Source organism: Pinus tabuliformis, chromosome 7 (assembly GCF_031772625.1).
Source record: "Pinus tabuliformis cultivar Carrire ecotype Pingquan chromosome 7, CPIR1, whole genome shotgun sequence".
NCBI lineage: Eukaryota > Viridiplantae > Streptophyta > Pinopsida > Pinales > Pinaceae > Pinus > Pinus tabuliformis.
Window position 1 is genome coordinate 686,544,215 of NC_142293.1, and position 15,402 is coordinate 686,559,616.

Sequence of the window (15,402 nt, forward strand, 5' to 3'; positions counted from 1 at the left end):
CAATGTTAGATGCTTTCTAAATCACAGTACTTTTACAAGTACTTAAAGAGCACTAATACTAATCATCAAACGATAAATCACTGTTCCACGTGCATACTGAATGAATTCTCACTAAAGACATCCGCAAAGTACTTCGAGAAGTACCAAAAGAGCACCTAGCTCTCTAATCATCAAACAGTCAATCACTGCATCAAGCAAGAACTGTCTTAGCTCCCACCAAGATGTTCACAACATTAATAACACAATAAAGGAATTAAAATTTCCAATTACTCCTTATTGAGCACTAATGCTCATTTCTTGTTAAATGTGCATAACATATTTTACACAACTATATGTAAAATTCATTTTTAACATAACATATAGCTGATTAGTTAATTCCTTTAGCCATGAGACCACAATGGACTAAAGAATTCCCAACCCATGGGAACTGGTTCCCACAACCAAATCGAGTCATTTTCACATCCAGACAGTTTCTTTGATAGAGACCTTACCAGGTCTAACATGGAATTCCACTGGCCAACCAGCTCAAGAACTCCAGGGAGAGTAAATCTGGGCAGACAAGTACCATCAACCCCTCCGGGCAGGTAACTGCCATCAACCCAAGGCATTCAATCCTTTCACAATCCGGGCAGACAAGTACCATCAACCCCTCCGAGCAGGTAACTGTCATCAACCCAAGGCATTCAAGCCTTTCACAATCCGGGCAGACAAGTACCATCAACCCCTCCGGGCAGGTAACTGTCATCAACCCAAGGCATTCAAGCCTTTCACAATCCGGGCAGACAAGTACCATCAACCCCTCCGGGCAGGTAACTGTCATCAACCCAAGGCATTCAAGCCTTTCACAATCCGGGCAGACAAGTACCATCAACCCCTCCGGGCAGGTAACTGTCATCAACCCAACTATCCGCAATTGTCTGGCATGTTAAATTTCTCTTTTATTATTCTTTCTCAAAGTAATTTACACAATGAACCATATGAACATTATCATGAGCACAACAAACATGCATGTATATCATGCATTTACACTTAACCCCCAACATGGGTCCACAACATCAAGATTGATGGGAAACATATCCGTCATACACGTTGTATGCATGCAATTTTCCAAATAACATAATTTATGCATATCATATAACATCATTCTTTCTCATTTATAATTGCGTTTCACATTGCAGCAATTTATGTGATGAGTTTTCTTGTTGCCATTAAGCTACCACTACTTAATCCCATCAACAACGTTAGTTATAAATATGCATCAGTTAACACATATTCCATTTCCAAGAATGTTCATGCATGCAATATTGTCATGTATAAAAGAATATGCAAATACTCATTAATGTATAAATTTCAACAACAGTTGAGTTAATACTCTCAGCATTTCCAATTATTTGCCATAGTCTGTTGTCTTAATCCAAATCATCATTACTGGAGTATTATCTTACGTTTACTATGGTTGGCTTTAGTCATGCATCGTTAGTGTAATTAAACATAATTTCTCTAACATACAAGAACATAACTCTTATGTCACAATGACTAATCCTTGTGCATACCATTGCTTATCATATAAGCCCTTCTTTAATGTATGCAACACTTATTCCCTTCACTAGAAGACTACCATCATTTCATACAACAAACCACATACCTCTTCCTTAAAGGAAGTCATTTTAATCCTCATTTCTCTATCTTCCGATGTGAGGGTTTCTCAAGATTCCCTTTCAAGAAATGATTAAAGATATCTATCTTTAGGCATAAAAATCAAGATGCAAAAACAAGGTTTACTTATCGTTTATGCATCAAAATCAAGCAATCAACACAGCTCATCCAACAAGACAATCTCTCCAATAGATTATTATTTTTCAAGGAAGCTAACATGACCACTTTCTTTAAGTACACACAGACTTATAATTCCAAAGTCACAATAGCTACCAATATGCAACATGTGTTCTCCTAACACAATTACTTTACTTCAATGCACATAGTTCTTTTCATGAAACAAGTAAGGATTTTGGTTCTTGTATGAACACTATTCCAATGTGTCTTTAAGGAAAGAACCTCTATTTTTATTTTCAAGAAAACTCTCATAGAATCCTTCATCTTCATACATGAAGTATGCACACTCTTCTAGAATGAGACTATATTTAAGTATATATATAATACACTCTTTCTTCAAGAAAGATAGATGTGAATATCTATGTGCCTAGAAGCAAATCTTTAGCTATCTTTATCATGCATGTAATGCATAATCGTTTCACTAGAACTTAGAAACTAACTAGAATCATAATGCAATTAGCATATATATATATATATATATATATATATATATATATATATATTTCAAGAAGCTTTTATCAAATAAAGGTACATATTTTAATTCAAGAAAACTTGGCCACCTTCCATGCTATGTCCTCAGGACATTTATGTACCTCATCCTCTTTTCTCAAGAAGATACTTTGGCTATATTTAGCAAGGATTTTGTAGACAAGCTACAAGCATTTCACACACAAGACTCACGCGGAGTCTTCCTAATAGGAACTACCTATTTTCTTTACGAAGAAAACATACAAAATAATCAATCTTGAACTGCATGCATTAACGCATTTTCTTTACCAAGAAAATCTATAAAAGAACCATTCTTTTACTGCATGCATTCAAATACTTTCTCATATAAAACATTCATACATGTTCTTCAAGAAAGTGAGCAAGATACTTATCTTATCCTTGGATCAACATGCATAACTAACAAACTAAACCACCCTTACCGCAAGCAATTGCTCTACTTATGCAATTAGAAGCATAATCTCCTAAGTGACACACATGCATGAGAGTTACCACTTGATACTAGATGCAACAAGTACCATGTGTTCATTTCAGAATAATGACTTCAAGGAGACATTACGAAAATCATTAACATCAATACACTATAGTTATCATTTCCAACTCCTTAAGCATGGTCAAGGGAATACTCACATGCACATCGAGTGCTTATCTAGTCGTCCCCAGACTTAGAGTCTTCTGCAAGATTCTGATACTCAAAACTTGCTCCATCTGGTCATCACCAGACTTAGCGATTCTTTTCCCATCTCTGTCTGTCCCTACAGCACGGTCTTCTTCCTTCTCCTTGCTTCCATTTCCTTTGGAAGCATCTATAGTTGGGGAAGGTAGTTAGAGTTTACTGACAACTGTATTAACACAGGTAGTCTATTTATGAGTAATTATCACATGTAATTATACCATGAATGGGTCCTAGAAATGTTACCCACTGAACATGCCTTTACAATTAACCTCACACTGAATGCAACATGCATAAGAAATCCATCATTCCCATAGTAGAGATAAATTCAACCATCATTAAATCGAGGCTCCAATGGTTTTTATCTCCCAACAAGTAATGATTAACATAAGCACATACCATGCTAATGGATTTCAATTAATTAGAAGGTAATCATCATTAAAACTATTAGGACATAAGCATATACTATTCATCATGCATTCTCATGGTGAATAAAATTAAGAACTCTTCTCATAAACAACTGGAACTATAGCACAGAGAGAGTAAGAATCTTCACACACACATTCCATGCATGTGACATCAATCAACTTCACTTGTTTACGAATTGTAGCAATCTTAGTCCAATTCAATTAATGCATATAAGTTCTATGGGTTAGTCATACAACACTAACCAATCTCAACTACCAATCATCTTCATGCATCCATGACCAGGCTAAATCAAAAGTTAGTTATGACACTCAAGTCTCGCTGCTTGACTCATTGCATGTTTTTCAATATCTGAAGGGGTTCTTCTAATGTCCTTTTTTAAACAATTTTTCATCTTATTCAAGGATGTTCCCCCTAATTTTATATTCATGCATTGGCTCATTAAGTTTCGTTCATTGTAATTTCAATCTAGTTCAATATATTCATTGTTGTTATTGCCATATGTGCAAATCAAAAGTTGGTAGTTGATTGTCACTTCCTCAATGAGTGTTCAATATTGTTCTTAAGTGTAATGAGTGTTCAATTTAGTTTGTAAGTGCGACAAAAGTTTCATTGTCTTTTATCCTCATCAGGAATCCAACATTATGAACGTAGTTATGCAACAACTTATTACTTACTTCTCAAAGAAGTTATAAACATGAATCACACCTACCATGCCAAAAGTAGTGTACGACATAAATGAATATGCGAATGATTAAACTCATACCTGAGTTAATGCCTACTGATGGCGTACCTCAATATCCTTTCCGCTTACCAATTCCCAAAGGCGCCAGTACTGCAACCTTTAGCTCTGATACCACTTGTCACATACCCCGATAACCTCGCAGGTAAAAGTAGGAGATTAGCATTTTTATACAAATTACCCACCAGTAATTTATCATATTCATAACTCCACAATCATCATTAACCATTAGACATAGAGTTCATTAATGCATCAAGTAAATTGCAATAACAGACGGTAAGTTACATAACCATTAACCACCACTGTGGTAGTGTAATAATATAATATATCTCATGAATCCTTGCATCTATTTCATGATTTCCACAACCATATTAATTAATCTATTTCATGATTTCCACAACCATATTAATTAATCTATTTCATGATTTCCACAACCATATTAATTAATCTCATGCTTGAACATTATAATCATGCCATTAAATAAAGAGCCATCTACATCAAGGATTCAACGTCATCCAACTGACACAAAAAGGCAATCACATCAATCACACCATGGAACACTGATATACCCTGGAAACCCCGTAGGGTGAAAACCAACAAACGTTTAATCTTATTATTAAACGCTCGTGAGGGTTTTCACCCCTCACTCAATGGCTCATAAGGGATTCCATCCCTTAACCATTGTTATTAAAATCTTTACAATGAATTATCATTAAGCTGTCACATAACTAGCTAAAGCTAATACAATTTACATGTAATCTTTTATTTACATACCGCCACATGCAACATTCCTTGTGGCATAATTGTTCTAGCATTGGACAATACTGCAGCTTGACTTCATCTGCATGGACGAATAATCCTTTTTCCTGCCATAATGTTAAACATCACTTTCCTTGGCACCATCTGCCATCGTTTCCTGTCAATGCAGTCATCAACAATCTTGGCAACAAGATTAGTTACAATATTATTCCAACAATAATCAACATCTAAAGAGATCTTTTAACATCTACTCATATGCATGAGCACGCATAACATACTAGCTAACTAGCATATATATCAGAACATAAATACATGGTCTTGCAACCAGATCTATAACAACATAAATACATGAACAACTACATGCATGTGTTTTCGGGCTAAGCTTCTGTTACTTTTCCGAAGCACCTCCTTACAGGAGTAGCCATAGATCAGATTAAAAGGGCAGGGAATCAGCTTCAGATTTAACCGTAGCCGGAGAAGACCTTTGCTCAAGTAAACAAGCATAAGCAAATAATTTCAAACTTTAAATATGATAACCATAATGATAATCTCTCACCGCATGCTTTACCGTCAAAATTCTCAAACCCTGTTTTGCCCTGCCCTGCCTAGGGTCACTTAAGGGAACCATCTGGCAAAAATAACTGGAAGAAACAAAGCCCTTACAAGGCAAAATCAGTTTTCAGGCTCCAAGAGTTTCTTACCGATTGAAAAAGAAACAAAGGCATCAATGCAAGCATACTCGATCTGCTTCTCTTGAAGCTTCCTTGAGGCCCAATTGCTCATAGAAACTGTTTTGGACTTGGGAAGATTTAACCCCAAAACCTCAATGGCCAAACCCTTGAGCCCGGCCTGCTTGAGCTTCTGCCTCCCGAACTTTTCGGCTGCCAAGCGACCCAGCTCCACTGGGTCTCCACATTCCAAACCATGATTACGCTGGAGCTTAGCAACGTCAGCTCGAACACCCGCACCCACTAATTTAATCTCCGGATCCTTCAAAAACCCAACAAGAGCCTCTGGCATAAAATCCAGAAACAACATTTGAATAATCAAGCAGCCATTGTCAGTACAGAGCTGGAGCAAGGCAGTCTTGTTCTGCGATCCTCTTTTTTTAAAACAGGGCCGCCATTCCATGTCAAGCCCTACTATTTTCTGCCCAGTTTGTTGATAAACCCAACTCTCTGCAACGTGGTCGTCATCCGTAAGGGTCGCTTGTATGGAATTTCCCGCCAAATTGATCTGGGTAGAGCTTGTGATTGTCCGTCTAGAGCCATATGTCCCAATGGGTACAGGAGAACCAACCCCAAGTGCTCTCTTGACAATGTATCGCTGCAATCTTTCGACTCTCCAGAATAACATAGCGTTAAGTCTGTAAGTCCTACTGATGTACGAGAAAACCAATTACTTCTTGCGGACCTTACCATGACGAACATCTCATAGATGCTAAACAGGCATGATTAACAGAGAACCTTTTTTAATGTTCAAATCTGTCAACAATCAAGAAAATCTACTTCATCGCCGTTCCGAATCCAAGAATCAGTTCCAATTTCCAAGCCGCCCTTAGCGCCATCCTCTGCCATTCTTTAATTGATAGCTTTATGGATAATAAGAATTAGTTTTTGAAACTAATTCGTGATCTTTTTTAAAAAGAATTACTATTCCATAACTGAATAACTTACGCCAAGCTATTACCATAGGGTTGTTACATACTCCCCCCCTTAACAGGAACACCGTCCTCGGTGTTCATCTTTCATTGGAACTTTAAACTTTACTCATGGTATTACCATCTAAACCACACAAAATGTAATCCTTTCTCTTTGAAATCAACGATTTCATTCCAAGAAAAGACGACAAACAAAATATTAATGATATAGTCATAAGAAATATCATTAGTTATAAGCATCAATAGTCGTAAGCATTCGTAATTGCAAAAATATGCAACTTCTAATCGCCACCACTTGGCCCTTATTCATTCATAATAACAATTTTCTGTGTCAACTTACCATTACTTACCATCTATTTTGAAAACCATGAATACTTTCATGTAAGTATTTTAATAGTGGTTGGAAACTCTTCATTCCTCCACGGTAAGTAATTCCTGTAATATATGACTAACAAATTCAATCACATTAGTCACTATATTTTGAGTCAAATGAGATACTTTTGACTAGCAATCAATTGTGCAATGTTAGATGCTTTCTAAATCACAGTACTTTTACAAGTACTTAAAGAGCACTAATACTAATCATCAAACGATAAATCACTGTTCCACGTGCATACTGAATGAATTCTCACTAAAGACATCCGCAAAGTACTTCGAGAAGTACCAAAAGAGCACCTAGCTCTCTAATCATCAAACAGTCAATCATTGCATCAAGCAAGAACTGTCTTAGCTCCCACCAAGATGTTCACAACATTAATAACACAATAAAGGAATTAAAATTTCCAATTACTCCTTATTGAGCACTAATGCTCATTTCTTGTTAAATGTGCATAACATATTTTACACAACTATATGTAAAATTCATTTTTAACATAACATATAGCTGATTAGTTAATTCCTTTAGCCATGAGACCACAATGGACTAAAGAATTCCCAACCCATGGGAACTGGTTCCCACAACCAAATCGAGTCATTTTCACATCCAGACAGTTTCTTTGATAGAGACCTTACCAGGTCTAACATGGAATTCCACTGGCCAACCAGCTCAAGAACTCCAGGGAGAGTAAATCTGGGCAGACAAGTACCATCAACCCCTCCGGGCAGGTAACTGCCATCAACCCAAGGCATTCAAGCCTTTCACAATCCGGGCAGACAAGTACCATCAACCCCTCCGAGCAGGTAACTGTCATCAACCCAAGGCATTCAAGCCTTTCACAATCCGGGCAGACAAGTACCATCAACCCCTCCGGGCAGGTAACTGTCATCAACCCAAGGCATTCAAGCCTTTCACAATCCGGGCAGACAAGTACCATCAACCCCTCCGGGCAGGTAACTATCATCAACCCAAGGCATTTAAGCCTTTCACAATCCAGGCAGACAAGTACCATCAACCCCTCCGGGCAGGTAACTGTCATCAACCCAACTATCCGCAACTGTCTGGCATGTTAAATTTCTCTTTTATTATTCTTTCTCAAAGTAATTTACACAATGAACCATATGAACATTATCATGAGCACAACAAACATGCATGTATATCATGCATTTACACTTAACCCCCAACATGGGTCCACAACATCAAGATTGATGGGAAACATATCCATCATACACGTTGTATGCATGCAATTTTCCAAATAACATAATTTATGCATATCATATAACATCATTCTTTCTCATTTATAATTGCATTTCACATTGCAGCAATTTATGTGATGAGTTTTCTTGTTGCCATTAAGCTACCACTACTTAATCCCATCAGCAACGTTAGTTATAAATATGCATCAGTTAACACATATTCCATTTCCAAGAATGTTCATGCATGCAATATTGTCATGTATAAAAGCATATGAAAATACTCATTAATGTATAAATGTCAACAACAGTTGAGTTAATACTCTCAGCATTTCCAATTTTTTGCCATAGTCTGTTGTCTTAATCCAAATCATCATTACTGGAGTATTATCTTACGTTTACTATGGCTGGCTTTAGTCATGCATCGTTAGTGTAATTAAACATAATTTCTCTAACATACAAGAACATAACTCTTATGTCACAATGACTAATCCTTGTGCATACCATTGCTTATCATATAAGCCCTTCTTTAATGTATGCAACACTTATTCCCTTCACTAGAAGACTACCATCATTTCATACAACAAACCACATACCTCTTCCTTAAAGGAAGTCATTTTAATCCTCATTTCTCTATCTTCCGATGTGAGGGTTTCTCAAGATTCCCTTTCAAGAAATGATTAAAGATATCTATCTTTAGGCATAAAAATCAAGATGCAAAAACAAGGTTTACTTATCGTTTATGCATCAAAATCAAGCAATCAACACAGCTCATCCAACAAGACAATCTCTCCAAGAGATTATTATTTTTCAAGGAAGCTAACATGACCACTTTCTTTAAGTACACACAGACTTATAATTCCAAAGTCACAATAGCTACCAATATGCAACATGTGTTCTCCTAACACAATTACTTTACTTCAATGCACATAGTTCTTTTCATGAAACAAGTAAGGATTTTGGTTCTTGTATGAACACTATTCCAATGTGTCTTTAAGGAAAGAACCTCTATTTTTATTTTCAAGAAAACTCTCATAGAATCCTTCATCTTCATACATGAAGTATGCACACTCTTCTAGAATGAGACTATATTTAAGTATATATATAATACACTCTTTCTTCAAGAAAGATAGATGTGAATATCTATGTGCCTAGAAGCACATCTTTAGCTATCTTTATCATGCATGTAATGCATAATCGTTTCACTAGAACTTAGAAACTAACTAGAATCATAATGCAATATATATATATATATATATATATATATATATGTATATATTTTCCAAGAAGCTTTTATCAAATAAAGGTACATATTTTAATTCAAGAAAACTTGGCCACCTTCCATGCTATGTCCTCAGGACATTTATGTACCTCATCCTCTTTTCTCGAGAAGATACTTTGGCTATATTTAGCAAGGATTTTGTAGACAAGAGACAAGCATTTCACACACAAGACTCACGCGGAGTCTTCCTAATAGGAACTACCTATTTTCTTTACGAAGAAAACATACAAAATAATCAATCTTGAACTGCATGCATTAACGCATTTTCTTTACCAAGAAAATCTATAAAAGAACCATTCTTTTACTGCATGCATTCAAATACTTTCTCATATAAAACATTCATACATGTTCTTCAAGAAAGTGAGCAAGATACTTATCTTATCCTTGGATCAACATGCATAACTAACAAATTAAACCACCCTTACCGGAAGCAATTGCTCTACTTATGCAATTAGAAGCATAATCTCCTAAGTGACACACATGCATGAGAGTTACCACTTGATACTAGATGCAACAAGTACCATGTGTTCATTTCAGAATAATGACTTCAAGGAGACATTACGAAAATCATTAACATCAATACACTATAGTTATCATTTCCAAATCCTTAAGCATGGTCAAGGGAATACTCACATGCACATCGAGTGCTTATCTAGTCGTCCCCAGACTTAGAGTCTTCTGCAAGATTCTGATACTCAAAACTTGCTCCATCTGGTCATCACCAGACTTAGCGATTCTTTTCCCATCTCCGTCTGTCCCTACAGCACGGTCTTCTTCCTTCTCCTTGCTTCCATTTCCTTTGGAAGCATCTATAGTTGGGGAAGGTAGTTAGAGTTTACTGACAACTGTATTAACACAGGTAGTCTATTTATGAGTAATTATCACATGTAATTATACCATGAATGGGTCCTAGAAATGTTACCCACTGAACATGCCTTTACAATTAACCTCACACTGAATGCAACATGCATAAGAAATCCATCATTCCCATAGTAGAGATAAATTCAACCATCATTAAATCGAGGCTCCAATGGTTTTTATCTCCCAACAAGTAATGATTAACATAAGCACATACCATGCTAATGGATTTCAGTTAATTAGAAGGTAATCATCATTAAAACTATTAGGACATAAGCATATACTATTCATCATGCATTCTCATGGTGAATAAAATTAAGAACTCTTCTCATAAACAACTGGAACTATAGCACAGAGAGAGTAAGAATCTTCACACACACATTCCATGCATGTGACATCAATCAACTTCACTTGTTTACGAATTGTAGCAATCTTAGTCCAATTCAATTAATGCATATAAGTTCTATGGGTTAGTCATACAACACTAACCAATCTCAACTACCAATCATCTTCATGCATCCATGACCAGGCTAAATCAAAAGTTAGTTATGACACTCAAGTCTCGCTGCTTGACTCATTGCATGTTTTTCAATATCTGAAGGGGTTCTTCTAATGTCCTTTTTTAAACAATTTTTCATCTTATTCAAGGATGTTCCCCCTAATTTTATATTCATGCATTGGCTCATTAAGTTTCGTTCATTGTAATTTCAATCTAGTTCAATATATTCATTGTTGTTATTGCCATATGTGCAAATCAAAAGTTGGTAGTTGATTGTCACTTCCTCAATGAGTGTTCAATATTGTTCTTAAGTGTAATGAGTGTTCAATTTTGTTTGTAAGTGCGACAAAAGTTTCATTGTCTTTTATCCTCATTAGGAATCCAACGTTATGAACGTAGTTATGAAACAACTTATTACTTACTTCTCAAAGAAGTTATAAACATGAATCACACCTACCATGCCAAAAGTAGTGTACGACATAAATGAATATGCAAATGATTAAACTCATACCTGAGTTAATGCCTACTGATGGCGTACCTCAATATCCTTTCCGCTTACCAATTCCCAAAGGCGCCAGTACTGCAACCTTTAGCTCTGATACCACTTGTCACATACCCCGATAACCTCGCAGGTAAAAGTAGGAGATTAGCATTTTTATACAAATTACCCACCAGTAATTTATCATATTCATAACTCCACAATCATCATTAACCATTAGACATAGAGTTCATTAATGCATCAAGTAAATTGCAATAACAGACGGTAAGTTACATAACCATTAACCACCACTGTGGTAGTGTAATAATATAATATATCTCATGAATCCTTGCATCTATTTCATGATTTCCACAACCATATTAATTAATCTATTTCATGATTTCCACAACCATATTAATTAATCTCATGCTTGAACATTATAATCATGCCATCAAATAAAGAGCCATCTACATCAAGGATTCAACGTCATCCAACTGACACAAAAAGGCAATCACATCAATCACACCATGGAACACTGATATACCCTGGAAACCCCGTAGGGTGAAAACCAGCAAACGTTTAATCTTATTATTAAACGCTCGTGAGGGTTTTCACCCCTCACTCAATGGCTCATAAGGGATTCCATCCCTTAACCATTGTTATTAAAATCTTTACAATGAATTATCATTAAGCTGTCACATAACTAGCTAAAGCTAATACAATTTACATGTAATCTTTTATTTACATACCGCCACATGCAACATTCCTTGTGGCATAATTGTTCTAGCATTGGAAAATACTGCAGCTTGACTTCATCTGCATGGACGAATAATCCTTTTTCCTGCCATAATGTTAAACATCACTTTCCTTGGCACCATCTGCCATCGTTTCCTGTCAATGCAGTCATCAACAATCTTGGCAACAAGATTAGTTACAATATCAACATCTAAAGAGATCTTTTAACATCTACTCATATGCATGAGCACGCATAACATACTAGCTAACTAGCATATATATCAGAACATAAATACATGGTCTTGCAACCAGATCTATAACAACATAAATACATGAACAACTACATGCATGTGTTTTCGGGCTAAGCTTCTGTTACTTTTCCGAAGCACCTCCTTACAGGAGTAGCCATAGATCAGATTAAAAGGGCAGGGAATCAGCTTCAGATTTAACCGTAGCCGGAGAAGACCTTTGCTCAAGTAAACAAGCATAAGCAAATAATTTCAAACTTTAAATATGATAACCATAATGATAATCTCTCACCGCATGCTTTACCGTCAAAATTCTCAAACCCTGTTTTGCCCTGCCCTGCCTAGGGTCACTTAAGGGAACCATCTGGCAAAAATAACTGGAAGAAACAAAGCCCTTACAAGGCAAAATCAGTTTTCAGGCTCCAAGAGTTTCTTACCGATTGAAAAAGAAACAAAGGCATCAATGCAAGCATACTCGATCTGCTTCTCTTGAAGCTTCCTTGAGGCCCAATTGCTCATAGAAACTGTTTTGGACTTGGGAAGATTTAACCCCAAAACCTCAATGGCCAAACCCTTGAGCCCGGCCTGCTTGAGCTTCTGCCTCCCGAACTTTTCGGCTGCCAAGCGACCCAGCTCCACTGGGTCTCCACATTCCAAACCATGATCACGCTGGAGCTTAGCAACGTCAGCTCGAACACCCGCACCCACTAATTTAATCTCCGGATCCTTCAAAAACCCAACAAGAGCCTCTGGCATAAAATCCAGAAACAACATTTGAATAATCAAGCAGCCATTGTCAGTACAGAGCTGGAGCAAGGCAGTCTTGTTCTGCGATCCTCTTTTTTTAAAACAGGGCCGCCATTCCATGTCAAGCCCTACTATTTTCTGCCTAGTTTGTTGATAAACCCAACTCTCTGCAACGTGGCCGTCATCCGTAAGGGTCGCTTGTATGGAATTTCCCGCCAAATTGATCTAGGTAGAGCTTGTGATTGTCCGTCTAGAGCCATATGTCCCAATGGGTACAGGAGAACCAACCCCAAGTGCTCTCTTGACAATGTATCGCTGCAATCTTTCGACTCTCCAGAATAGCATAGCGTTAAGTCTGTAAGTCCTACTGATGTACGAGAAAACCAATTACTTCTTGCGGACCTTACCATGACGAACATCTCATAGATGCTAAATAGGCATGATTAACAGAGAACCTTTTTTAATGTTCAAATCTGTCAACGATCAAGAAAATCTACTTCATCGCCGTTCCGAATCCAAGAATCAGTTCCAATTTCCAAGCCGCCCTTAGCGCCATCCTCTGCCATTCTTTAATTGATAGCTTTATGGATAATAAGAATTAGTTTTTGAAACTAATTCGTGATCTTTTTTAAAAAGAATTACTATTCCATAACTGAATAACTTACGCCAAGCTATTACCATAGGGTTGTTACATACTCCCCCCCTTAACAGGAACACCGTCCTCGGTGTTCATCTTTCATTGGAACTTTAAACTTTACTCATGGTATTACCATCTAAACCACACAAAATGTAATCCTTTCTCTTTGAAATCAACGATTTCATTCCAAGAAAAGACGACAAACAAAATATTAATGATATAGTCATAAGAAATATCATTAGTTATAAGCATCAATAGTCGTAAGCATTCGTAATTGCAAAAATATGCAACTTCTAATCGCCACCACTTGGCCCTTATTCATTCATAATAACAATTTTCTGTGTCAACTTACCATTACTTACCATCTATTTTGAAAACCATGAATACTTTCATGTAAGTATTTTAATAGTGGTTGGAAACTCTTCATTCCTCCACGGTAAGTAATTCCTGTAATATATGACTAACAAATTCAATCACATTAGTCACTATATTTTGAGTCAAATGAGATACTTTTGACTAGCAATCAATTGTGCAATGTTAGATGCTTTCTAAATCACAGTACTTTTACAAGTACTTAAAGAGCACTAATACTAATCATCAAACGATAAATCACTGTTCCACGTGCATACTGAATGAATTCTCACTAAAGACATCCGCAAAGTACTTCGAGAAGTACCAAAAGAGCACCTAGCTCTCTAATCATCAAACAGTCAATCACTGCATCAAGCAAGAACTGTCTTAGCTCCCACCAAGATGTTCACAACATTAATAACACAATAAAGGAATTAAAATTTCCAATTACTCCTTATTGAGCACTAATGCTCATTTCTTGTTAAATGTGCATAACATATTTTACACAACTATATGTAAAATTCATTTTTAACATAACATATAGCTGATTAGTTAATTCCTTTAGCCATGAGACCACAATGGACTAAAGAATTCCCAACCCATGGGAACTGGTTCCCACAACCAAATCGAGTCATTTTCACATCCAGACAGTTTCTTTGATAGAGACCTTACCAGGTCTAACATGGAATTCCACTGGCCAACCAGCTCAAGAACTCCAGGGAGAGTAAATCTGGGCAGACAAGTACCATCAACCCCTCCGGGCAGGTAACTGCCATCAACCCAAGGCATTCAAGCCTTTCACAATCCGGGCAGACAAGTACCATCAACCCCTCCGAGCAGGTAACTGTCATCAACCCAAGGCATTCAAGCCTTTCACAATCCGGGCAGACAAGTACCATCAACCCCTCCGGGCAGGTAACTGTCATCAACCCAAGGCATTCAAGCCTTTCACAATCCGGGCAGACAAGTACCATCAACCCCTCCGGGCAGGTAACTGTCATCAACCCAAGGCATTCAAGCCTTTCACAATCCAGGCAGACAAGTACCATCAACCCCTCCGGGCAGGTAACTGTCATCAACCCAACTATCCGCAACTGTCTGGCATGTTAAATTTCTCTTTTATTATTCTTTCTCAAAGTAATTTACACAATGAACCATATGAACATTATCATGAGCACAACAAACATGCATGTATATCATGCATTTACACTTAACCCCCAACATGGGTCCACAACATCAAGATTGATGGGAAACATATCCATCATACACGTTGTATGCATGCAATTTTCCAAATAACATAATTTATGCATATCATATAACATCATTCTTTCTCATTTATAATTGCATTTCACATTGCAGCAATTTATGTGATGAGTTTTCTTGTTGCCATTAAGCTAC

General features: G+C 36.9%; 2 protein-coding genes across 2 annotated transcripts; both read right to left on the reverse strand.

The window, feature by feature from the left end:
- Positions 1 to 5,485: 5,485 nt before the first annotated feature.
- Positions 5,486 to 6,411, reverse strand: LOC149249341 (3'-5' exonuclease-like). The gene has a single exon (XM_089456216.1). The coding sequence runs from the start codon at positions 6,294 to 6,296 to the stop codon at positions 5,613 to 5,615; it is 684 nt and encodes a 227-aa protein (XP_089312342.1). The 5' UTR covers positions 6,297 to 6,411; the 3' UTR covers positions 5,486 to 5,612.
- Positions 6,412 to 12,550: 6,139 nt separating this feature from the next.
- On the reverse strand, positions 12,551 to 13,152 carry LOC149249342 (3'-5' exonuclease-like). Its single transcript, XM_089456217.1, has one exon. It carries the CDS (start codon positions 13,134 to 13,136, stop codon positions 12,678 to 12,680), a length of 459 nt encoding a protein of 152 aa, XP_089312343.1. The 5' UTR covers positions 13,137 to 13,152; the 3' UTR covers positions 12,551 to 12,677.
- Between the last annotated feature and the right edge of the window lie 2,250 nt (positions 13,153 to 15,402).